At 39.8% G+C, this 27,435-nt stretch overlaps 1 protein-coding gene across 1 annotated transcript; it reads left to right on the top strand.

Annotated features, from left to right (window-relative positions):
* Positions 1–10,394: 10,394 nt before the first annotated feature.
* On the top strand, positions 10,395–18,303 carry vax1 (ventral anterior homeobox 1). The gene is made up of 3 exons (XM_039742553.1): positions 10,395–10,624; positions 13,169–13,356; positions 16,507–18,303. The coding sequence occupies exons 1-3, from the start codon at positions 10,408–10,410 to the stop codon at positions 17,032–17,034; spliced, it is 933 nt and encodes a 310-aa protein (XP_039598487.1). The 5' UTR covers positions 10,395–10,407; the 3' UTR covers positions 17,035–18,303.
* The last annotated feature ends 9,132 nt before the right edge of the window (positions 18,304–27,435 follow it).

Here is a 27,435-nt window from a genome sequence, read left to right as displayed (position 1 = left end):
GGAGAGCATGGGGGATCATGAGATTGCTGAAAAGGGGTGTGTGGCACTCCCGATATCTCTGCAAAAAGACAAAGGTCCAAGACTTTAGAGTTCTGGTGCTTCCTATCTTGCTATATGGTTGTGAGACATGGATGCTATCCTGTGACCTGAGACAAAGACTGGCCTCCTTCGTTATTATGTCTCTTCTGAGAATCCCTGTGTACCGATGGTTTGACTTTGTGTCAGTTATGGCACTATGGCCATGTGGCGCGATTCACCGAAGTTGATCTTAATCACAGGATCCTTATTGCTGAGGACAAGAGAGGTTGGACCTGGCCAAGGGGACGCTCACGTAAAACCTGGCTGTGGCAGATAGACAGTCATTTCTGGAGGGTGGGACTACAGTGTAGTGGGTGCAGCAATGTGCTGCACCAGTACATGCTCTCCAACCCATCCTGACCTGACCTAAGCTGTCTCAATATCTCATCCAGATACTTCTTAAAGCTTGTCAAGGCTAAATGTCTTGGTAATTTGTTCCAGATTACCATGGCTCGACAACTCAAAGAATATAGTAAGGTATACTGTCAATCATCTACTCACACTTCCATTTCCTAAACTAAACCTTCTGTGGCTGCATCAAACAAAAGGCAGTGAGAAAATGAAGGCAGATTGCCAATCAAATGCACACTCCTGCACAGTCACATAACACTTCAGAGCTGTACTGACTCACTAAGGAAATTATCAGCTACACCTGTACACTTGTTTATCAATGGAATTGCCTAAACAGCCAATTATGTGGCAGCAATGCAATACAAAGATCTTACAGACAGGGGTCAGTCACTTCAGTTAATGTTCACATCAAACACCAGAATGGGGAAAAAATGTGATGCCAATGACTTTGACTGGGGCAAAATTGTTGATCCCGGATGGGCAGGTTTAAGTAACTCTTTAACTGCCGATTTCCTAGGATTTTCAATCCGTTGAGCTTGCTCAGAATGGTGTGAGTAACAGTTCTGTGAATGGAAACACCTTATTGATGAGACAGGTCAGAGGAATGGCCATACTGGTTGAATTGACAGAAAGGCTAAAGTAATTCAGGTAACCACTGTTTACAACTGCAACCCTGCCACAGGGGATGCACAAACCAGGTGTTTCTTTGTGCCGGTCCCAAGCCCGGATAAATGGGGAGGGTTACATCAGGAAGGGCATCCGGTGTAAAATTTTGCCAAATCAACACGCGGACAACAATACAAATTTCCATACCGGATCAGTCGAGCCCGGGTTAACAACGACTGTCACCAGTACTGTTAGTCAAGAGGGTGCTGGCAGAAATTGGGCTACTGTTGGCCAAAGAAGGAGAAGAAGAGGGGGGGGAGACGTGTCCGTCGGCAGGAGGAGAGGAGGAAAGTAAAGACAGTGGAACTGAGGGTTGGAACTTTGAATGTTGGCAGTATGACTCGTAAGGGAAGAGATTTAGCTGATATGATGGAGAGAAGGAAGGTTGATATATTGTGTGTATAACAGTCTAAATGGAAGGGGAATAAGGCCAGGTGGATCGGAGGTGGATTCAAATTGTTCTATCATGGTATGGATGGGAGGAGAAATGGAGTAGGAGTTATTCTGAAGGAACAGTATGTCAAAAGTGTTTTGGAGGTGAAAAGATTGTCAGACAGAGTAATGATTATGAAGCTGGAAATTGGAGGTGTGATGATGAATGTTGTTAGTGCATATGCCCCACAAATTGGGTGTGCAAAGGGTGAGAAAGAATATTTTTGGAGTGAGTTGTATGAAGTGATGAACAGTGTACCCAAGGGACAGAAAGTGGTGATTGGAGCGGATTTCAATCGACATGTTGGTGAAGGGAACAGAGGAGACGAGGAGGTGATGGGTAGGTATGGTGTCAAGGAGAGGAATGAAGAAGGTCAGAGGATAGTGTATTTTGCCAAAAGGATGGTGTGCAGCACTGCCGGCTTCGCGCTCCGGCCCTCACCCCCAGGCCGCCAGGAGGAGCTCTCCCGACAGCAGGATCGTGCCCCGAGTTATACCTTGGGGGCCACCAGGAGTCGCTGTAGGGGGGCTCGTGGGCTCCTATGTGCCCTATAACCCGGGAGTACATCACGGTCACGTAACAGGAAGGAACGACCTGCTCCCGGGTTGAAGAAAAGGACTGTTTACCCTGACCCGGAAGGAATAAGGAACTGTGGACTGATTGGGCAGGAACACCTCCGGGTCAGGGTGTATAAAAGGATTGTGGGGAAGCCCTGAGATGAAGCTGAGCCGGGAGGTAGAGGGGCGAAGTGTCTGGGCGAGGAGGAGAGAGTATCATTGTTGTTTATTTAATTCATGAGTAGTGTGGAGGGTGCTTTGTGCATGTTATTGTTAATTAATAAAAAGTCTTGGACTTTTATCCGGTGTCTGGAGTGGTACCTGAGGGTTGAAGAGGTGGACAAGAGCCTCACTGTCACAATGGACATGGCTGTGGTGAATACGTATTTTAAGAAGAGGGAGGAACATAGGGTGATGTAAAAGAGTGAAGGAAGATGCACACAGGTAGATTACATCCTATGCAGAAGAGTCAATCTGAAAGAGAGTGAAGACTGCAACGTGGTGTCAGGGGAAAGTGTAGTTAAGCAGCATAGGATGGTGGTCTGTAGGATCATGTTGGAGATCAAGAAGAGGAAGAGAGTAAGGGCAGAGCCAAGGATCAAATGGTGGAAGTTGAAAAAGGAAGACTGCAAGGTTGAGTTTAGGGAGGAGGTGAGACAGGCACTGGGTGGCAGTGAAGAGTTACCAGACAGCTGGGCAACTACAGCAGATGTAGTAAGGGTGACAGAAAGAAGGGTGCTTGGCGTGACATCTGGAAAGAGGAAGGAGGAAAAGGAAACCTGGTGGTGGAATGAGGAAATACAGGAGAGTATACAGAGGAAGAGGATGGCAAAGAAGAAGTGGGATAGTCAGAGAGATGCAGAAAGCAGACAAGAGTACAAGGAGATAAGGCGCAAGGTGAAGAGAGAGGTGGCGAAGCCTAAAGAAAAGGTGTATGATGAGTTGTATGAGAGGATGGACACTAAGGAGGGAGAAAAAGACCTGTACCAATTGGCTAGACAGAGGGACCGAGCTGGAAAAGATGTGCAGCAAGTTAGGGTGATAAAGGATAAAGATGGAAATGTACTCACAAGCGAGGAGAGTGTGTTGAGCAAAAGGAAAGAGTACTTTGAGAGGCTGATGAATGAAGAGAATGAGGGAGAGAAGAAGTTGGATGATGTGGAGATAGTGAATCAGGAAGTGCAACGGATTAGTAAGGAGGAAGTAAGGACAGCTATGAAGAGGATGAAAAATGGAAAGGCCGTTGATAGAGGTGACATACCTATGGAAGCATGGAAGTGTTTTTAACCAGATTGTTTGATCGAATCTTGGAAAGTGAGAGGATGCCTGAGGAGTGGAGAAGAAGTGTACTGGTGCCGATATTTAAGAATAAGGGGGGTGTGCAGGACTGCATTAACTACAGGGGAATAAAATTGATGAGCCACAGCATGAACTTATGGGAAAGAGTAGTGGAAGATAAGCTAAGAAGTGAGGTGATGAATAATGAGCAGAGGTATGGTTTCATGCCAAGAAAGAGCACCACAGATGCAATGTTTGCTCTGAGGATGTTGATGGAGAAGTTTAGAGAAGGCCAGAAGGAGTTGCATTGCGTCTTTGTGCACCTGGAGAAAGCATATGACAGGGTGCCTCAAGAGGAGCTGTGGTATTGTATGAGGAAGTCGGGAGTGGCAGAGAAGTACATAAGAATGGTACAGGATATGTATGAAGGAAGTGTGACAGTGGTGAGGTCTGCGGTAGGAGCGACGGATGCATTCAACTTGGAGGTGGGATTACATCAGGGATCGGCTTTGAGCCCTTTCTTATTTGCAGTGGTGATGGACAGGTTGACAGACGAGAATAGACAGGAGTCCCCGTGGACTACGATGTTTACTGATGACATTGTGATCTGTAGCGATAGTAGCGAGCAGGTTGAGGAGACCCTGGAGAGGTGGAGATATACTCTAGAGAGGAGAGGAATGAAGGTCAGTAGGAACAAGACATAATACATGTATGTAAGTGAGAGGGAGGGCAGTGGGATGGTGAGGATGCATGGAGTAGAGTTGGTGAAGGTAGATACGTTTAAATACTTGGGATCAACAGTACAGAGGAATGAGGATTGTGGAAGAGAGGTGAAGAAGAGAGTGCGGGCAGGGTGGAATGGGTGGAGAAGAGTGTCAGGAGTAATTTGTGACAGACGGATATCAGCAAGAGTGAAAGGGAAGGTCTACAGGACAATAGTGAGACCAGCTATGTTATATGGGTTGGAGATGGTGGCAGTGACCAGAAAGCAAGAGACATAGCTGGAGGTGGCAGAGTTAAAGATGCTAAGATTTGCATTGGGTGTGACGAGGATGAACAGGATTAGAAATTAGGACATTAGAGGGTCAGCTCAAGTTGGACGGTTGGGAGACAAAGTCAGAGAGGCGAGATTGTGTTGGTTTGGACATGTGCAGAGGAAAGATGCTGGGTATATTGGGACAAGGATGCTAAGGATAGAGCTGCCAGGGAAGAGGAAAAGAGGAAGGCCTAAGCAAAGGTTTATGGATGTGGTGAGAGAGGACATGCAGGTGATGGGTGTAACAGAACAAGATACAGAGGACAGAAAGATATGGAAGAAGATGATCTGCTGTGGCGACCCCTAACAGCAGCAGCCGAAAGAAGAAGAAGAAGAAGACTGTTTAAAACTGCAGAGAGCAGAAAATCATTTCAGAATGTATAAAACATCAAACCTGGGGATGAATGGGCTACAACAACAGAAGACCACTTCCAGTTTCACTTCTGTCAGCGAAGTGAAATGAAAGCTAATGAAAGCCAAGGCTGCATTGGGCACGGGCTCACTAAAACTGGAGAGCTGAAGATTGGAGAAACATACTCTGGTCTGATGTGTCTTGATTGCTGCTAAAGCACACAGATGGTAGGGTCAGAGTTTGGCATTAATACCATGAACCCATTGTCACAAAAGCAGACCACAGACATAAAAAGGTTTGGGGCAGCCACCTGTATATTGTGCCTTGGCTGCAAATGGGTTTTAAATTGATTGAGATGATCACAGTTTCGAGTCCACAACAGACCTGAATATAACAGGAAAAATGGTGGCTTTAAAGCCCAGGACCAGAAGTGATGTAATTGGGACTGGAACCGGAAGTGTCATCCTGTGGACTGGAAGTGAAGCCATCACTGGCACTGGAAGTGACGTCTTTTGTCCTGGAAGTTATGCCATCCATGGCACCAGGACCGGAAAGTGATGTCATCACTAGGACAGGTGCCAGAAGTGATGTCATCACTTTTGCTGGGACAAGACGAGTTTTCTAGTGGATGGTCTGCAGTAGACTGAGAAAGAGACTTAGTGCAGCTCACCTCCCCCTGGTCTGGCATGGTAGTACTATTCTTAAGGCCATTCAGATGTCTCCCAATTGTACGTGTGTGACACCATACACCCCACCTGCCTTGTGCCCATAGTCCAGGAGGGTGAGGGTCATGTGATGGTGTCAGGAATGTTTTTTTGGCCCAGTTTGGGCATTTTATTACCAATCAATGAAACGCCACAGCCAATCTGCGTTTTTTTGCAAGTTGTCTCAAACTGGTTTCATGAACATGATAATGAGTTCAGTGGTCTTCAGTGGCCAAACCAGTTGCTGGGTCATAATCCAACAGAACGCTTTTGGGATGTGGTAGAACAGGAGATTCTCAGCATAAATGTGCAGGTGACAAATCTGTGGAAACTGCATGATACAATCATATCAACATGAACCAGAATCTCAAAGGAATGCTTTCAACATCTTAATGGAATCCATGCCACAAAGAAGAGAGGTTGTTCTGTGAAGTAACAGGAGGCCCTACCCAATATTAATATAGCTTTTCTATTAACCAACACTCATTGGCCACATTATTAGGTACACCGATACAACTGCTTGTTAACACAAATATCTAATCAGCCAATCACACAGCAGCAACTCAATGCATTTGGGCCTGTAGACATTCAAACCAAGCATCAGAATTTAAAAGAAAGGGGATTAAAGTGACTTTAAATGTGGCATGTTGTTGGTGCCAGGCGGACCGGTCTGAGTATATCAGAAACTGCTGATCTACTAGGATTTTCACACACAGCCATCTCTAGGGTTTACAGAGAATGGTCCGAAAAAGGGAAAGTCCAGAGTGAGTGGCAGTTCTCTGGGTGAAAATGCCTTGTTGTTGCCAGAGGTCAGAGGAGAATGGCCAGACTGGTTCAAGCTGTTAGAAAGGCAACAGGAACTCAAATAAGCACTTGTCACAACCAAGACGTGCAGAAGAGCATCTCTGAACACACAACACGTCGAACCTTGAAGCAGGTGGGCTACAGAAGCAGGAGACCACAGCAGGTGCCACTCCTGTCAGCTAAGAACAGGCAACTTAGGCTACAATTCACATGGGCTCACCAAAATTGGACAACAGAAGATTGGAAAAAACGTTGCCTGGTCTCATGAATCTCAATATCTGCTATGACATTCAGATGGTAGGATCAGAATTTGTCGTCAACAACGTGAAAGCAGGGATCCACCCTGCTTTGCATCAAGAGTTTTAGCTGGTGGTGATGTAATGGTGTGGGGGATATTTTCTTGGCATGCTATGGGGCCCTCAGTACCAACTGAGCATTGTTTAAATGTCACATCCTATCTGGGTATTGTTACTGACCATGTCCATCCCTTTATAAGTGCAGTGTACCCATCTTCTGATGGCGACTTCCAGCAGGATAATGTGCCATGTCACAAAGCACAAATCATCTCAAACTGCTTTCTTGAACCATGACAATGAGTTCACCATACTCAAATGGCCTCCGCAGTCTCCAGATCTCAATCCAATAGACCACCTTCAGGATGTGGTGGAACGGGAGATTCACATCACAGATGTTCAGCTGACAAATCTGCAGCAACTGTGTGATGTTATCAGGTCAATATGGAGCAAAAATTCCTGAGGTATGTTTCCAGCACCTTGTTGAATCTATGCTATGAAGAATTACGGCAGATTTGAAGGTAAGAGGGGGTCCAACCCGATACTAGCAAGCTGTACCAAATAAAGTGGCAGATGAGTGCAATTTCTGCCGCCTTTGGGATACAGAGAGAAAGCAGCATACCAGGAGAAATCTTGTGTCTACTGAAGATCAAGGTACACATATTTCATAATGACTGGCCCAGGAGTACAAGACAAGTTCTAAAAGTTGTAAAGTGGCAAATCTAGCCACTGTGCCAGTCATCTGTCAGTTAATTTTTACAGCAACACATTTCTAAAAGCAATCGAGAACAATGTATGAAGCAATACAAGAAGACAATTAGGGTGTTGGGGAGCAGAAATGGAATACAAGTCTATTGCAGAAACAATGACACACGCTCATATAGAGAGCAATGTGGGAGCAACACCATATGGTGCTTTACAAATCTAAGAAGGTACCAAGCCAGGGTGCAGATCATTTAGTTATTTAGCCAGTTAGTGTTCATTGATCTATCTACTATGTAATAAGATGCTGCTGTGTGTGTGCGTGTTTCCAATCCTTCCGAGCAATCTGATTGGTCGGTTTTGCTTTGTTAGCTCAGTCAAATGCAATGGAGATAGGAGGTGCTGAGTAAGAGAGGTTGAGACACAAGGGAATGCCGAGGAAAGTCATAGGAGGAACACCAACAGTCTCCTTCCAAGACGGGAAGTGTTTGTAAGAATACAAATGATGCTTTCACAGAAAGTAATGGGGTCCCATCTACCATTGGTGGTTGTCAAAAAGTGGACAGGGGGTGAGCAAGGTGCTTTGAAATGACAGAGTCTGGGAATCAGGCTTTACATGAAACATGACTGAGAGAGGAACTGCTAGCCAAGAGAGGTATAGACACATGAGGATACCAAAGGAAGGTGTTGGAGGAATTCTGAGGGTACATGTGAAGGTAGATATCCAATACCCAGTGTTTTAAAATGTACTCTATTACCTGTCTTTGATGGATAATGTAGCTAATATTCTATGTGTTTCACAAATTGATTACATTACACATGAACTCCTTACAATAAACGCTACACAAGGAAGAGATTCAGGTAATTAAAGCAAGACAGATGCTGACACTCCAGACGTGGGTGCCTAACACAACCCCATCAGCTGTGTAGCCTTCATCCTAGCCCCTCCATCTGTGCTGCCAATGAGAGAGATCCTTGTCGCCCAACAAGATGTGGGGTCCCACAGGACTCCCCACTAAAAGGAGCGAACCACTGGGTGCCCCTTTTAATGGTGTTCACCCTTTCAGCGCCAGCAGTGTGGGCGAGGTCACTATGTAGAGTTGATTCATTAATGAACCCCCCCCCCCATACCCTGCCCCCACATACCCCCATAGGTTTAATTGTATCCCTGCAGCAGGTGAAAGAAAATTTGAATGCAAGGGACCCAGGGAGTCACCTCGAGCTGAGGCTACTTAAAGAGCCTGTTAGGGGACAAGCATTGCTTCCCTTCCTAAACCCCTGGGAGTGATTGACACTTTTATTTGTTTGCCAGAAAATCTTTTGTGAACAAAAAAGGAATTCAGGTAAAAGCATTAAGATGGGACAAATTTGTTGTTGTGTGGCAGGAAGATGCGGGAGGTGCGTCCAAATAACAGCTTCGGGGCTTCAGCCACGTCCTTCTTTCTTGTTATTTTTTTCTTTTTTTTTCTCATTATCTCTAAAAGTTAAACCCAGGGGTGTAATTTCCTGGCCACAAAGAGCCAAAGTCCCTGCTGTAATCCAAAAGCAAGAAGTGGCACATGTGACACTAAGAAACTTTTTCGGATTTGAACTTTTTTTTCCCTTTGGCTTGTCTGGGAGTGAGACTTTAAGCTTCTAATTGCTTCATCCAAATTAACAATTTGGGAAGGTCCACTAACCCCACCACACACACCCACCCCCCACCTTCACATCCTTTTCTCCTTCACTTTCAACAGACGGCCCCACATGCTTTATGAATAGGGTTAGTGCAACATGTGGCCTTTCACCTCGCCCGAGCACCAGTGCCTGGCAGCCACACTCGGAGGATTGTTTGTTAATAGTCTAATTAGATAATTGCCATCTTTCACTCCTTTTGCTCTACATTTCCCATAAAGGATTGAATAAGAAGAGCAGCGTGAAGAGGGCTTCTGCCCTGCGAGGTGATGAGGAGGTCTGGAGCAGGCTATTCGCACAAGGCCGCTTGCCTGAATTGAATCATTGTAGCCTAATCAATAGCTTTATTGGATTACTAGCCATCGCTGCTCCCGCAGATATTGTTACGGCCACAATGCAACGGCTAGGGGGACACTTTTTTTTTTTTTTAGTTGTGATTTTCCGCACTGTCTGTTCCTGGTGAATATATATGAAAAGAAGGACTTGCTTTTAATTAGAAGATCCTGAAGGTGGCTCAGAGTACTGCCAGGGACACTAAGAACGGCCGAGCTGTCTCAGGCAAGTGGAACATGGATGATGGCGGCGGAGCTGCCTCGTGAATAAAAGAGAAGGCTTCAGTGGAATCAGCTGGAGGGGCTTTGAAACGAAAAAATAAAGGGCACTTCCTTCTGCAGCCTCCTGTATGCAACAGGGAAGAGCATGCTGCAGAAGGATTGCTGACATCGCTTAATTCACAGAAGGGGGAAGAAAAGGCACCAACCAATAATAGGAAGAATAACAATAATAATTAGAAACACAAAAAGAGAAGAAGTCGAACAAGAAGTCTAATGAAAGGCAGCCTCTACTAGCCTCTAGAAGTTGAACATGAAGGAGTGCGCGCCAGGGATTTCAGGATGAAACACCTCAGAAGTTTTCGAGAAGTCTCATTCAACGGTCGTGTGTGTTGCAGGCGGGCCACCGAGACCAATCATTTCACTTTATTCGCCTTCTGAATTCTGCTTGACTGGGGACGGAGCACAGAAACCGTCTATTAAGACCCACTATATTATCCAAACAATTTAGTGTATTCATGAGGAAACGCAAATGTGGAGGCTGCAAAATTACCGTAATCAATTGAAACAGCAAGCGTGCGTCCGTCTGACTCTGATTATTTGGAGATCATCTAACATCTAGATGTGCCTGCGATGAGGCTGAGGCATTAAATCACTGTGGAGTTCTTCTAAGAGGAAGCCCCTGATCATTGGGCAAAGTGAATCTGGACAACCATCATAGGACAGCGAAACGGATGAACCAAATATCTCTCGTTGCATTAGGAAGCCGTTCTTGTGTTGAAAAGGAGCTTTAAAATTCAACAGCTGGACAGAACAGTGTGCAATATTGCCAACTCCATCCAGAAGTAATTTTGCACATACAGTATATGTGTGTGTGAGTTTCTGGGGGCTTTTTTTTGCACTACGTGTTCGAGAGACACCAAGCAGCATGGATATCCGATATAATCAAGACGCCGAGACCAACGTTGTGCTGAAGAATGGGCTCAAGGAAGGGAAAGATAGCAAGGAATCCCAAGGAAACCTTTCGAAAACATTTCTGAAGGAGCAGCAGGATACTTTTTCAGCTTCAGGCTCAGCAGAAAACTGTGAAAAAAACAAAGGCAACTCCTCAGATCCGGACTACTGCAGGAGGATACTGGTCAGAGGTGAGAGAAGGGCTCCTTTTTTTCTGGGCTCTCAAACTCTTCCTTGTCTTCAGTTGTCTTCTTTTGTTGTTATGTCCTGTTTTGAAAGCCCATAAAGAATACGGTGTGCTGCTCAGGCCACCATTAATCGGTCTTTTCAAAAAAAAAAAAGAAATCAAAGCAACTAAGGACGCAGTGAGGGTTTACAGGGGCAGATCAGCCATGCTATATCTTTTTTGGTTAAACGTGGAATTTTCAGAGGAAATCAGGTCATATATATCTGTGTCCTTATAGACCGCATGACAAGTAGCAGCTCTAAAATTCAGATATGCTTACATGCGTTACACTTAAATACATTTCCTTTTAGTGCCCAGACATTGAAACAAAGCAATTTGTATATGTTAGCATTTTTTCAATACTATGCACATGAACTACACTGTGTTCAAAAGAAACAGAGCACAGACGTTTGCACTGTAAGCAGCGATTCTTCATGCCAAACACTTACATTTAATGTTTTATTTCCAAACCATCTTTATACTGAAATTCATAAATCTACATGCCAACATTAGGGATTGTGAAAACGTAGAATTTGGTATTGATCAAAATATACACATTTCATAATCATCCAATATTTTTAAAATGAAATAAACCTAAAAAATATTTTAATATTGCTTTTAATACAGTTAAACATTACCTAATGCATGATACTTTACCTATATTTAACTTTATTTAAGTCAATATGTGGTGAGTGGCGTATTGTGATGTTTTTACATTCTACTAGAAAGGAATGTTTCTACTATAAAATTTATTTCAAGGCTAAACAAGTAAGAATGGCTACCAATGGTAGCAAAATTAGTTTTAGACAGCAATACATTAATTGTTTAAATACCACACATGTATTTAAAGATATAAACCATATTAAATAGTCATTTGTTCACTTCCAACTCCATGAGCTTTATATGGTGTGTTCTTCTGAGGCTTAGTCTTGTCAATATATTGTCATATTTTAAAATATATGTGTTTCCATTCTCATACCCCAACTTTTTCCAGCATATGTAGAGAAATGTATAGAATAACATATCAACTGCAAAACATTTATGAAGGCATTTAATGTTTATGTATACTTTACATAACAAACATTCCTATAATGTAAAAGGACACTGATAATTGAGACAGACCATGAACATTTAAATAATGCGATTCTAAATGGAAATTCATAATATTTTAAATAGTTACTTTCACATAGCAGATTTCTTGAGATAAATGTAAGAAAAGATCATCTTTTTAACTAATTCTAGTTGTAGCATTATAATTTATAATGTGTCATTACTTAAAAATAATATGCTCTCCAATATATACAAGAACATGATCTTTCAATGTGAAAATAAAGAATTTTAATTTTACAATTCAGATAGATAGATAGATAGATAGATAGATAGATAGATAGATAGATAGATAGATAGATAGATAGATAGATAGATAGATAGATAGAGAATTGTGTAGTCGCTCCTTATTTGTGGTGCAGCGGACCCTTTAACAAAATGAACCTTAACTGACTTTACTGACTGAAGGTCATGAAGACTACCACTGTGCCTGACTGCACTCTTCTTCTTGTAGTAAAATAGATTTAACTGCTTCACTTTATACCCAAAGCCATTTTTTCCTTTAAATTTTCCTTGTATTATATTTCTAACAAGCAAATTCATGATGCAGAAAAAGAGGTATCTATTAAAGGATCTGTTTTGTTTAATTGTAATCTGAATGTGTTTCGTTTAAAGCAGAATATCTAACACTGGGTTTTATTTTTTAAGTGAAGCAATGTGCTTCTATTTAATAAATTACTTGTCTGAAAACAGAATTATTTAACAATCTATTTGGTATTCCTTGCGTATTAAGAAATGATTACGCAGTGTGTGAAAAAAATGGTCAATTCTAAAGTATTATAACTATAATTAGTAAGTCAATAGGAATGGCATTTAAATTATTCAAAAACAGTAATGTCTGAAGAGATCTGTTACTGTCAGTTTCCAATACATTTTAGTTGAGCTGTCTGTGTGTTTTGTATTAATAAATCCGGTTTACCTTTTTATGCATGCTATTACCATCAGGCCATATTACATATTTTGAAATGCAATTTGTGAATGAGAATGTGATGTTATGTAAAAGTTCTGTCAGCCATAAAAGCTTAAAAAGGAGCAAGTACCAAAATCTTTGTTTTGCATTGATAGTCTATACATTGTTTTAAATGTATTTCTAACTCCAATCATTATGCAGATAAATATAACAAATCGTAAATAATTGTGTTTGTTTTAAAATGGGTATTCATATAATTTATAGGTGTTTCTTGTATTATAAAAAAGTAAGCGCCTGTGAGCACAAATATAAAAAAAATGGATGAGCTTATTAATAAATATAATAAGCAGTGTGATGTATTCAGTAGCTTTTTATGTACACCAAAATACATCTTATGATTCGATACTGTAAATGATATTTTCAAGCACGGAGATTCCAGAGCACTATTCATAAGAAAAAAAACGAAAACAAAAACATGTCCTTCCACTTCAGATGCCAAAGGGTCCATCAGAGAGATCATTCTGCCAAAGGGTTTGGATCTGGACCGGCCGAAGCGCACCCGAACATCGTTTACAGCCGAGCAGCTCTACAGATTAGAAATGGAGTTTCAGAGATGTCAGTACGTGGTGGGACGAGAACGAACAGAGCTGGCAAGGCAACTTAATCTGTCTGAGACTCAGGTAAGGGTCTTCATTTTTACTCCTAAAGAATAACAAACACGCTGCACACACTTTGATGGCGAAGAGGACTTTGCACCTTTAAATTCAAACGAAGGCATTTCACAAGACTGCTATTCTGAAAACAAATGAGTTTATAACTTTAAAAAGTGTGCCTGTTGTGAGATATTTTATGAATTTTGTCTGCCTTTCAAATCGATCGATCAGGTTTTGCCTTTCAATCAGCAAACAAAAAATAAAGTTTGCATCTAAGCCCTGTTTTCACGGATATTTTAAATATCTTACTTTGATTTGTAAATACCAAATATGAACGTATTTAAAGTAGCTCACAAGTAGGAAAACGGGGATATAAAATGCGTGAGATTATCATAAGAATATCACTTATAACAGTCAACTGTGAATTTGCCGTTCTACCTAAAATATACAATATTTTAGTCTTTAAAAAATAATACTCCCAGATATCAAATTGTGATACACGTCCGGAAAAGACCTAATGACGACAGTTTGTATTTACTGTGAAAAATATTTAAAAAATGTAAGTTAAGATACTAATAAATGTACGTGTATTATTATTACACATATAATTTAAAGAGAAAAAGGCAAAAAACTAAGTTTGTTAATCTGAATGAGATTTGAAACAGCATCTTTAATCTTTACTTACATATTACATATCATTTTTCTAGTTATCTAGTAAAGTATATTCAGATTCAGATCTGTTTCGAATTTCTGTAACTGCGTAACACGCGCAACTGCGAGGTGACTCTCACTAAAACGAAATTAACAAAAAGCTTGCTGAATGGAAAAATATTGCGACAAAAAAAATCCTTATTTGCTCAGCAGTAACTGATGCGTGAATTATTTTAATCTGAGTTGTTTTTGACTCAGGAAAAGCTTTAAATCCGATCAATGGGTAAAATATAATAATAACAAATGGCACGTATTTAATTATAGCGTCGAGATTTTGTCACCGAAAAACTTGCTAAAGATACTACAAGCCCACCGTCAACTTGTTTTAATTCCCCCAAACATGGCTTTGGAAAACATAGATGGGAAACACAAAAAGATGGAAAAAACGCAGTGTCCATCATAGTAGGACTGGGGGGTTTTCTTGGGCATTTCTGTCACCCGCGGGGGCCACAATAGCAACATAATAATAATAATAATAATAATAATAATAATAATAATAATAATAATAATAAAGATAGATAGATAAGGCGCTATATGATAGATAGATAGATAGATAGATAGATAGATAGATAGATAGATAGATAGATAGATAGATAGTCTTCATCATTTCAGGCGGTGTTCAGTCATAGAAGGTCACGAAGACAATCAACTCTGCCTGGGTGCACTTTTTTATTTTTTCTTTCTTTTTGTAGTAAAACAAAATGTACTATTTTAAAAAAAAGCATGCTTTACCTAGTTTTTCGTTTGATCGAATATCCAGTAAGAAACTAAGAGTAAGATGTATGGCTTTTTTATTATTTTTGTGGATTTCTGCAGGTCTCTAAATTACTTTGTATTATTACCTGCCGCTATGCAATAGCTGCCATCGTTTTCAAGCTTCAGGGAATGCGCCGTTCATAATTTCCTATGATCCGGGTGAAATGTCAACCACGTGACCGCACGGTACCGCTCTCGTGCTTATTCAATAATCCCTTATCGGGACGTTAAATTTTATTGCGGGGACGTGCGGGGTCGGTGACTTTTTTTCGATTTTTTTTATTAACTTATTCGTGTAGCTTTGCTCACTTGGCTACAAGGCAAAGGCACTAAGCGCGGCGCTCAGCTGACGCGACTTCTCTCGAGCAAACTGCGAAAGCGTCACGACACTGACTCGGTTGCTAGGGAGATGTGACGGATGAAAAGTGCAGTTTTTTGTAAGCGAAACTTTTTTTTCTTTTATTAAAGCATTTTTGTCGATATTTCGCAATTTAGAGTGGGCTTTCAGGTGGTACCATGTCGTTGTGAGGGGAATCTTTAAAAAGAGTTATTCTCATGGCGCACCCCGCCTACAGCAGAAAGCAGCCCCCACCTCCCCACAAATCGCTCGGCCTCTCTTTAACGGTAGATTACTCTGATTATGTCAATAAGTGCTTTACTGTAATTCCACATTTATCTAGCCCTGTTGTATACTTTTAGAAATAATTACTAATGGCAGGACTGTTGGCAAAAAAATTAATTACGCTTTAATTGAAATGAACTCAAACCAGTAAATCTCACACCTTTGTTGTTAGCTCTGACATACACATACAAATGAACCTTAGTTGTTTTTACAGATAGAAGGTCATGAGGACTACCAGCACTGCTTGACTGCCCTATTCCTCCTGTAGCAAAACAAATTTAACTGCTTTTCTTTCCTAAAACTGCTTGTGTAGATGTATTGCCTTGCATTCCTTGCCTATCAAGCACTATTTGATTTTTTTCAATTTGTATTATGACGAGATCAGAACGTTTAACTGTGACTTTGATAAGGAATACATGGAAATAGTAAAAACTGCAGTAAGTATTAAGCATTTTGTTAAAACATTTTGTCAAAGCATGTATGGTGGAAAGACATGCATGAGCAAACACAAAAAGTAAAAAAAAACCTAACACCTATGCTTTTAAAAAAATAAGGTGCCAAAGTGGTTCTTTGAGGCAATGCCATAGGGGATCATTTTTGGAACCATCCAAATGAAGGCTCCAGACAGACCCGTTTATTTAGATCCGTAACAGGTCCTATAAATAAGCATGAATAGATGACAACAGACTTGTGAAATACCAATGGGTCCCTTATGTTAAAAGGACTCTTACTGGCTAAGTTAACGTTTCTGTCCGCCTCCTAAACCTTAAAGATTTCTATTTTGTCTGCATATTTGGACACATTTCAAATCCCAAAGAATCAATTTTGATATGCAAAGAACACCACCCAGAATGAAATGGTTCTTTGTCAAGCAATGGCTCTACAAGGAACCATACAGTCCAGTAAAGTTCTGTTAAAACCATTATTTTTAAAAATGTAGTGCTTTCCTAATGTTACAGTTATGTTTTCCTGTTTATATACTTTAAAATGTTAATGAATTTTACACAAGGAGTGAGTGAACAGAAACAAGAGAGACCTTGAAAAATCCTAACCCTTACTTTTTCTGCTTATTTGTCGAACACTTGCAGGTAAAAGTCTGGTTCCAGAACAGGCGCACTAAACAAAAGAAAGACCAAGGCAAGGACTCTGAGCTTCGCTCGGTGGTCTCGGAAACTGCAGCCACCTGCAGTGTTTTGAGGCTTCTGGAGCAGGGCCGCTTACTGCCACCACCAGGCTTGCCTGGACTTCTGCCTCATTGTGCCAACACCACCCTAGGATCAGCCTTGAGAGGCCCATCCATGAACATTGCCAGCAATGGCACTGGGACAACAGGCTCGGGAACAGCTGGGAGTTCACCATCATTACCTGCAGTAACCACATCTGGAGCACCTTCTGGCCTGCCCACCTCACCACCAGGCCACAGCCTGTTTAGCTTCCCAATGCCCTCTCTTTTAGGTTCAGTTGCCAGTCGGCTTTCATCAAACCCCTTAACCATGGCTGGATCGTTGGCGGGAAACTTGCAAGAACTGTCTGCTAGATATCTGAGCTCGTCGGCCTTTGAACCTTATTCTAGGACCAACAGTAAGGACGTTATGGACAAAAAAGTCCTGGACTGACTGACCTCCTTATCTTCTGTCTTTGCATCTTGTTTTTCTGTTGTTGATTCACCTATGAGGAGCCAATAAATGTTTTCACACTGAAAGTTCCGACATGTAATAGTCCAATATTTTAATTGGCATCAGAACGCTTTCCACAACAGGAGGAGAATTATTTATTGATACAGTAAATTCAATGACAGAAATGTGAAAGAAGTAACACATCATCATGTTTTATATATAAAATGCATTAAGCTGTTTGGAGAGCATCAGTGCCAATAACCACATTCGATAAAACGTTAAAAAAAAAAAAGAAGTATCTTTGTTATGCAGAGCACAAGAAAATATTTATAAGCTGTAATAATCCAGATTCCCAAAGCGTGAATGAACACTGCTGTTTGGTTGAGACATATAGAAGAAATTCTCAATAATTATCTTCCCTTTTTTGGTACCTGCTTATGAACTTAATTTCTCAACCAAAATGACACGGATAACTGGGGATAACTGGGGTAATGCATTGCATTACAAACTCAAGCCAGCCATCTATTATTTATAAGCATTTGGCTGGCTTGCTGTGTGGCAAGCAGTTTAACCTACAAAACAGCAAAGACGCCAGCTTGCCACCACGCTTTTAGGTGTTGTATTAAGCACCAGCCAGGCCCGTTTTTGTTTTTTTATAAAACCTGATTGAAATAATATTTTGTTACAAACACTGCTGTATTTTCTGTTTGTCTCAAGTTGATCCTTTAGAATTGTGTTACGTGTATAATGTAGATATGGTGATCTTTGCAACGTTAGTAAATCCCACGTCAGATCCTACAGCATACCAGCTGGGTAAAAAGCAGCATGTCTGTAATGTTCTGTTTATTTCAATGCAGCTCCAAGAGACACCCAGAATTGGCCACTGTCTGTTTTCAATAGCAAACGGTAATTTGGAGGAGAATATGGGATGTTAAGAAAAAAAACAAACAAAAAAACAAACATTCTCCCCTTCGCCCTTCCTGCTTTTCTAATTGCCTTCTTTTATAATATATGAGCCGTCCTAATGTGCCATCCATCTTGGTCATACAAACAAATGAGTGCGTGTGCTATATGAAACCTACTGTAGTATAAAGCAAAATATGTAACAAAAAACTGTTATTTTATTGTAAATTATTTACGTCTGTAATTAATCGAATTATCGTATATTGGGAGGAGAAAATGAATGAATGTAAAATTTCAAGTGTAAAATCCAATGAAACTCTTGATACTGTTTGTGTTGAACCTCTTGAAAACTGTGATTCTGTGGTGCGAGTGTGAACATATTATTATTATTATCATTATTATTATTATTATATATCTATATATATATCTATATCTATATGACTGAAACGCTGATGTCTGCTTTTCTTCCTTTGTGTGTCCTCATCAGCACAGAATTTATCTGAGACTATTCACAGTGAAGGATCAGGCCTTGTTCTGCTTTGTTCATTTGGATAAATATGTGTTACTTTTCAACTTGTTAGAAATGGTGGGGCCAAGTGTTTTTAAAAGAAAACATCGTTTAGGCCTGAATTTTTCATCTTACATGATGCGCTCTTCATTTGGTTTAACAAATCATATAATCTTTGAGGTTTCAGCATTAACGTTTAAGATGGTTATCATTTGATCCCATTTACATTACCGTTATTTTTACCCAAAGCAGTTACAAATGATGATGCAAGTCCTGAAAGTGTAGTTGACCGGCTTGAGGTTTACATGGGATGTCAGCTGGGATGTGGAAAACTGCACCGGCAATGATACTACTGCTTCGCCTTCGGGTATTAACATAGTAAATGGACACCCAAGGCTCATGTGTGTACAGATATTTTAATATTTATAAACGTGGACCTCTGATAGCTGATGCAACACACTCAACATCACACAGAGAGCCAAAGATGAGGATTAAGCAAGCAACACTGTGCATTACTCTCCAATACCTTGGCTAATAGGACACACTTTACTGTACTGTACATAAACCATATAAATAGAATTCAATCAATGCCTCTTTCCATATCGTTTATTCGTAGAAAGCATGACCTCAGACTGCTACAGCGTTATTGTACTTCTCAAACTTCATGTAACAATTATCTCCTAAATTTAGAAATGTGAGGAGTAGCTGGTCAGCCGTGAAGCGAGTGTGGAGTGAGGATTGAACTGGGAGCCTGGTCTTTTACTAATGGACTATGCCGCCTGTCACTAGATTCATTTATAACATACACCTTTTATGAAAAATATTCATAACGAAAACAGTCCAGTTTACTCAAGCAGTATTTGGTTAAAGCACAGCATGATTTTCTCAGTCAGTTAACAGAAAGCCATTCATGGATACCTTCACCACAAAGCACATGCAAAAAATAACAACACTAATACGAACCAAACTCTTCACGTGGCACTTGTATAAAAGTTCAAGCAAAGTCAGAGAATTTGTCAAAATCACTACAGTCTCTCACTCCCACTTTGTCTAAATGTTTAGTGGCTGGGAATTCTTTTCTTTTTTCTGTAAGCCCATGTGTACACAGGACGATTTAATCACGTCAAACACGCATTCGAAATTTCCCTAAAGCCTTAATGTCTTCATTGAAGTGACTTTATTCATTCCTCACACAATGTAAAATATTTAAGTGTAGTATTGATGTTTGATATAATTATATTTTTAAGTGTTGTGTTACGCTTGGCAGAAAATCCTCCCAGGCATACATTTTCCTATGTGTTTGATAGTTCAATAACAATGTTTAAAAAAAGGCCCCTGCTGTATAGCCCATTTCACATTTAAAGAAGGCTGTTGTGAGTCTGTTTTTTTTTTTTTCTTTTTTCTCATCGTCTTCATTTTTGGAGGCTGAAAACAAACATTTAATTGCCACCCCAAGGCAGCGCCTCTTCTGCTCATGCCGCCTCTTTGCACTTTAAATTACAGCTGGTTTTGACCAGGTGTCTGCTCAAGTGCAGCAGGGTCAAGCAGACTGAGATCATTCTTTATTCTTGTTCTTGACCTGCCGAGGCACAAAGAGCAATTCCACCTTTTTATTGACTCTAAGCAAGACTGTCAAATCATCCTTGAACCTGTGAGCTCTTAATCACATGCCATCTCAGCAGAGGATGTGCCTCTGCCACGTGAGATTTTGAGCCCCCTAATTAAGGGGGACCAGGAAATCCCTCATACAATTACTATAAGCAGGTGGATTAGAAATTGCACCTCTGCGAAAAATATGTGAGCATAAGAAAAGGGAAGGCTTTACTGTATGAAACAACCAGGAAACATGCATATCTGACTTCAAATCATCCTTCTCAATTTCCGTCTCCTCTTACAAGTTCAAAGCCTTTTCATTCTGTGAATCAGCTAATCATGCAGAGGAAGCAATAAGAAGTACAATATGAAGACAGCCAAACAAGGGACTAAAACCATGGAAGAAACAGAACAGGCCGTGGCTTAATCTTCTGTATGTTCTCAAAGAGAAGACTAGGAAGGGGGCCGGCCATGAATTGGGCAAGATCTCTGATAATGTCTGCTCAGCACTCCTTCTGCAAACGTCTTATTTTACATTGAGGTGGAAAATCACCAGGTCTAGGAATGTGCTATGACAACAGCAAAAATACATTCACTTGTAAAAGTCCAGTTCTCAGGGATGGATGGATAGACAGACAGATAGATATGAAAGGCACTATATAATAGATATTTTACAGATGGATTGCAGACACAAGTGTACAGCTCTAGATGCCAGTCTACAGTCCCCTTTTTCTTCTGATGTCTTTGTGGGCCAGCATGCCATCTAGTTTGTAAGGTTGTTGATATTTGTATTTTATTTTCAAGAAGCTGAAGATTACAACGACATGCTACTTAATCAAACTAGTAATAATCACAAAACAGATAACAAGCATTTATCTTAAAATGAATGTAAATGTAGATAGATAGATAGATAGATAGATAGATAGATAGATAGATAGATAGATAGATAGATAGATAGATAGATAGATAGATAGATAGATAGATAGATAGATCTTTTTCACTTTCTCAAATATGATGACTGTATAGCTTTAGCATAAGGAGCAGGTACATATTTTGATAGTCACTCACCATATTTAAAGCAGCGGATCCTTTAATAAATTGAACCTTCAGTGACTTTGGCCACAGAGGAAGGTTATGAACTCTGCATGAGTGCTCTCTCAAGCTGTAGTAAAATAAAGTCAACTACTTTGCCTTTTAAAATCTATTTATAGACTGGCCCTGCGTTTTTCGACTTTATTTTGGATATGTCAGATTATGGTGTGGAAGAACATGAGCCTGGATTTTAAAGGTTTGCCTTTTTGCCTAAAATTAAATACAATATTTGTGTAACACAGTCACTTTTCTTTTTATATAACTAGGATATAATGCTGTGGCTTGACATGATTTATGTAATATAAATGAGGCCTTATGGTCACCCTTGAAATTTGGTATCATGCATTCCATAATGTAATTTGTCCAAAGACATGCAGGCTAGGTGCATTGGCGATTCTAAATTGTGTTTGGTGTGTGTGTGTGTGTGTGTGTACAGTATGTGCGTGTGCATGGCCTGTGGTGGGCTGGCGCCCTGCCCAGGGTTTGTTTCCTGCCTTGCACCCTGTGTTGGCTGGGAATGGCTCCAGCAGACCCCGTGACCCTGTAGTTAGGATATAGCGAGTTGGATAATGGATGGATGGATTAATGTATACAATTAAAAACTGGAACACAAACATATACTTTCCCACTATCCATTCATTTTCAGAAGCTGCATCTTCCATGATAAAATCTAAGATGCCAGAATCTATCTAGATAGGATACCATTCCATCAAAGGGCACACTCACACTTACTAATCCCAAAAAATGAGTTTAACTTTGAAGAATGAAAGCACAAACCCCAGAAAAAGGAAATATGGAAATGCAGTTAACTTCAAAAAAAAGGTATCTCAATTAACTGAGTGATGATTAGAACTGAGGCCAAACAGTTCAATTTTGGTTTCATCAGACCTGTTTTTCATAGTCTGAGAGCCTTTTAGGTGCCTTTTTGCAAAATCCAAGTGGGCTTTAATGTGTTGTCTGGCCTCTCTGCCATATCGTCACAATTACAGTATTGAAGTTTTGCAGTGGTGGTTGTCCTTCTGCGAGTTTTCCCCATCTCCACACAGGTTCTACAGAGCTCAGCCAGAATGATCATCAGGTTTTTGGTCGCCTCTCTAACCAAGGTGCTTCTCCCATGATCACTCAGCTTTATTAGGCAGAAAGCTCTAGGAAGAGTTGTGTTTATTCCAAACGTCTTCTATTTAAGAATTATAAGGGTAACTGTGCTCTTGGGATCCTTCAATGTGGCTGAAATTTTTTGGTAGGCTTCCACAGATCTGTGTGTTGATATAAGCTCTCCAGGCAATTCTTTTGATCCCATGATTTCATTTTTGCTCCTTCTAAGCCACCGTGGATAAAGGTGTCTGCTAACTAAATAATTAATAATAATAACTGTGCAACCTTCTCTTGACAGATGTGTGCCTTCCTAGCCATGTGGATTCAAAACAAAGTGTAGGAACATCTCAGTGATGATCAATAGAATGGGATGCACCCAAACCAAATTTCAAATGTCAGAGCACAGGTCTGAATACTTGTGTCAATGTGATTTTTCAGTGTTTTATTATTACACTTTGAAACATTCCTAAAATCCTGTTTTCACGTTGTAATTATGGGGCATTAAGTGTTCCTTGACAAGGGAAAAATGAATTGAAATAATTTTGGCACAAGGAACATAATAAAATGAGAAATAAAATGGTGGGGTATGAGAACTTTTTGAGGGCGCTGTACATGTAACATAACTCTTTGATTTCTGTACATAAATCATTTTTATGACTTTCTGCACACTTTACCGCTAAATCCATGTCATCATTTGATCAGTAGCATTTCACTGTACACCAAAATTTAAAGTTAATAATACATTACATTCAACTGTTATCAATTCTTGTTGAATGTTTATATTATTAGTACAAATATTTTTAGAATGTTCATAACACAATTCTATCATTTCATTTATGATTATTTTCATTCATTTAGTTGTTAAGAGTTTCCCTGGTATAAAAGAACATACTAACTTGCAAAATATTAACATTGCAGGTGCACTTTTAGGTCAAGTGTCAGGACTGTCCATGACTCTTCTTCATGTAATAGTATTAAGAAAACATAGCAACATGGTGAGCCCCAAACACACCCCAACACTAACCTGAAATATGGAAGCCAGTATGAAGGTCTTATCAAGATTCTGCTGTAGAAAGCAGTAGAAATAATAATCGGCCTTTGCTAAGACCCTTTAACATACAGTATTTGCTCTTTTGCCATATTTATGCATTTATTTATAGATTTAGCTTACATATAATGCACATGTACCTATAAAACTACTTAGCATTAGGAAACAGAGGCATCTCTGCACTAAGGGCAAGTAAGAGTGCTCTATTATCTCCCAGCAGATGGTGCTGTTCTCCAAAAATGAAAGTAAACATGCCTCGATAATTTAACTTATTGATAAAATATTTACAGCAAGCTCAGTTTACTTGTCATAGTTATTTTTTTCAATTTTCATTGTATGCTCAAAGCAATTTCTTATTTAGAAAAAAGTATGTATTTGTTGTGCTAAGTGAATTTTTCTTTGTGCCAGGTGCTGCTAGCCTACTTCCAGTGTTCTTGCCATACTTTGCTCAGGTGTACGCATGTGCAGTCCCAGTTTTTCTGTTCAACCTTGGGGCTTGAAGATGGGAGACATTTTAAATGACCCATTGACTGGCTTTTTGTGACTCAGTTTAAAGGAAGTGTGATCTTGCACATGTTAATATTTTGGAATAGCCAAAATGAATCATGCTGATTATTTATGTATAATATAATTTGCCACTTCGACAACTGAATAAAAATTTCAAATTTATGAATATTCATTTGCTTTTGGCGTTGACTATTTGATGTTAATGCTAGGATACCTTTCAATATTTTCATCTGCTGGATGTACTGTATAAAAATGTTTTCACAGATATTCATTGTGTGTAATTTTTTTCGTGGGGTTACTTGGCAGACATTTTAACATCACTGGTGCTGGTAGCCTAATACATTGTGAAAAGCAATGTCTTTCCCTTGCTCCCTCATGCAATATTTTCTGGAGGCAAAATCATCCCTCGGCCATCCTCCATTGCTGTTCTTACTCCATTATCTATGAGTCCTTCCATGTAGATCCACAGAACCTTTTATTGCTATCTCTTCTGCCTAAATATTCACAATTCCTGCTCCAACTCATGTCACTCACTTAGGGGCAGAGAAAAGGCTATTTGCATCCACTTTCTCCAATTTTGTAAGTCAAGCCATCCAGGATCAATCCCAAGATCTCCAGAAGCCATGCATCCAGGCCAGTGGATTTAAGCAGAGGAGTGGGTCTCATAAGTGCTGCTCTTTAAGGGATTCATCACCACTCTCCACCTTCATGGTTTCTCAGGATGGTGAAGTCCCTTCTGAAATTGTCTTTACTAGGGTCTGTGTGGCTACACAAGACATTTCAAGCAATTTTATTTAATGTATTTAAGTTTATGCTGTACAAGACAAAGATATTTCAATTGTAAATATCCAAACAGAAAGAATGAGAGAGAGAATGGAAGAAAACAGTCAAAGCAAAAGTCAGGCCCAATGTGTTTCAGCCAGGGCCTCACCTGAGGCTGGGGTTCTAATTTCCATTCGGTTTATTCTTTAGCCAATGTTAATATTGGTGGTCATTTAGCTTCTGCATATCTATATATCTACTGCTATATTTCATGTGTCTTCCCAAAGAGATGGGGCTACCAGCCCTATAAAGGCTGAGGAATCCCACAGTCCCTTGTGGTTCATTGAATGCAGTGACATTAGTGAGTGTCTTCTGAGGTTATACTGTCCTTTGTAATTTTCTGAATTTTTACCTTTTGCACTGTTTTTTCAACTCTTCTTTGGATTCTTGTACTGGGACATTGTTTACTTAAGGATTGTCTGTTCCAGATAATTCCTTTTGACTTTTGTGCTCTTCAGAGATTTATAGATAACAAGGGATTTTTTTTGTGATAATATATCTTTTTACTTACAAAGATTCAACACTTGCTCTCTCTTCACGAGCCAGGGTTTGATTGTTTTCCCTCCTATTGTGGGCATTTTAGTATATTTTTGAAAGTCTTGTGCTTAGAAACCCCAAGCTCACAACACAATTTTGTTTAACCTGAATGCTCCTGAATGTTTCAAAGATAGAGACTTAAGAAGGTGTATATTTTAACTATACCATGAACTGGACTAATTTTTGTAAACAACAATTTAATTTGGTTATAAAAAGAGCAGCTGCCACACCTTGGTTTACATCTGTCTGCCATGTTAAAGATATTAGCATTACCATTCAACTTCTGGGTTGTTATTTTCTAAATCAGAATATCTGGACCCAGCTGGAAGAGTCTGGTAAGGAGCACAGTACGTGTGCCAGATTTTCCCTATGACTTGAGATTCTTGTCTTGATGATGTTAATGTGTAACTTCCTTGGGCCTTGACATTTATTTGTTCCAATAAGTCGATTTACCATTAAAATCCAGCTAAGGGGTATTTTTTCTCTAATTTCTCAATCCATATTGCAGCATATAAGGTGGGTTTCTATGAAAGGCTTAGCCTCAGAGAGTATAAATAAAACCACCAATTTTCACAGATCATGTGCATCTTGAAAAATCCACCCACAAAAGCTCACTTCATCCATCTTACTCTAAAAGTCAGCCATGGCATCTGATATGAATTAATAAATGTCAAAATAAAATGCCATTGCACTAAAAGGACCAGATTCTTCCGAAAAGAATAATGGACAGTCCCTCTGAGGGAGCAATGGGATATTGGGGAGTAGGGACTGGGGCTATCTCAGTTTCAAACTGCTGTAGACAAACATGTCCACACTGCTCAAACACAGAACAATGTGCAAAGCGCAGTCCAGTTCTGTAGAGTCACCGACGCAGATGTGAATAACATTTTGGAGGACAATGAGGTCACTGCAGGAGATAAGATACACCAAAATGTACCAAATCTGAACAAAGGATGCCATTACCATTCTTTTATTTTATTTAGCCCCAAAATGCTCAATTACGTATCACCTTTTTTTGTCAGAAAGTGGTGTAGGTTTTTATTTGATGACCATTATTTGTGCGTTTGTGTGTTTCCCATAGATTTCCCAAAAATTAACAAAAAAAGGAAGGCGACGTTGACCCGATATGAAGTTTTGGGGATGCTTCTACTTTAACACCTGTGCCTGATTTGTTATTTACAGTACTAGGGGGCTTCGCCCCCTGCTCACTTCACTTGCCAACCCACATTTTTGTTTTTCCGGATACACACTTTTATGATTTTTTTTTCTTTGATTTGTTGCTATTTCATTAGTTTCACTTTTATTTCAGAACTTCAGTAAAAACAATATTTGGAATCTTTCGAGTCCCAACATGTTAAATCTTTTTAATGAGGTCAGTGAGACATGTGTTTAATGACTTTGTACCATAATTCAGGATAGAAATGGAATTTCTGCACAGACAAAGCAGTTAATCAGCAGTTAATCATTTTTTTTGCAAAGTAACCAATAAATGCATGTGAGGTAAACTCCATTTTTGAAATTCTCTTGACTTAAACTTCAAAGCCTTACAATATTTACATACTTCTGACATATCACCTACTGTATTGTCCATATATTCGATATTCAAAAACTTGACTTGATGTTATTTTGAAGAAATTATGTGAAAAACAGTTGTTGAGCTTTGTTGGGCTGGATGGCCCATTCTTTTCAAAAAACTTTCTGACGCTCTAATGTTTTAACTAACTGTAACTTACAATACTCTGTATTAAGGATGCCAACTTCTGAATTGTCACGTATGGCTATCAGCTACTATATGGCCTTACCTTCTTTTGCTGCTTGTTTTCATCCATTTTCTTATGCTGCTTTTATTGTTTGACAGTAATATAAGTGGAGGACTGGTGAAATCAAACAAAAGCACTCATGGAGGAGTTCAATCCTTCTGTCATCAGCATCTGTAAAAAGCTATTGAATTTATTTTAGTAGTTAGTAAAATGTGCAATGTTTACTGTCTGTTTGTGGTTTAGATTCTGGATTTACCACAATGTGCATTTTTTGACCTCCCAATGCTGTATTCACAGACAGTTTAATTCTGCTTCCTTTTACTAATTTTCTGGCTTTTGACCTCTGCATTTGTCATGGTATCTGCTTTATATAATGCTCTGGGCTGTCTTCTAAATCCACGCAAAATACTGTTACATGTCATGTAGATGGCACTGTTTTGATATCTGAAACAATGCTCTTCAGCCTTGGGGTAGACAATACCCCTGGAGTGTCACAGGGAGCAGCCAGCCTTACTCAGTGGTGCACCCCGTCACAG

The sequence above is a fragment of the Polypterus senegalus genome, chromosome 1, assembly GCF_016835505.1.
Source record: "Polypterus senegalus isolate Bchr_013 chromosome 1, ASM1683550v1, whole genome shotgun sequence".
NCBI classification, from domain to species: Eukaryota; Metazoa; Chordata; class Cladistia; order Polypteriformes; family Polypteridae; genus Polypterus; species Polypterus senegalus.
Note: the sequence above shows the minus strand (reverse complement) of the source record. Positions and strands in the feature narration are given on the sequence as shown.

Coding starts and splice junctions, on each gene's coding strand:
- vax1 (XM_039742553.1), top strand. CDS start 10,408: ATGGATATCCGATATAATCAAGACGCCGAGACCAACGTTGTGCTGAAG. Junction 10,625..13,168: donor CAGGAGGATACTGGTCAGAG/GTGAGAGAAGGG, acceptor CTTCCACTTCAG/ATGCCAAAGGGTCCATCAGA. Junction 13,357..16,506: donor TTAATCTGTCTGAGACTCAG/GTAAGGGTCTTC, acceptor GAACACTTGCAG/GTAAAAGTCTGGTTCCAGAA.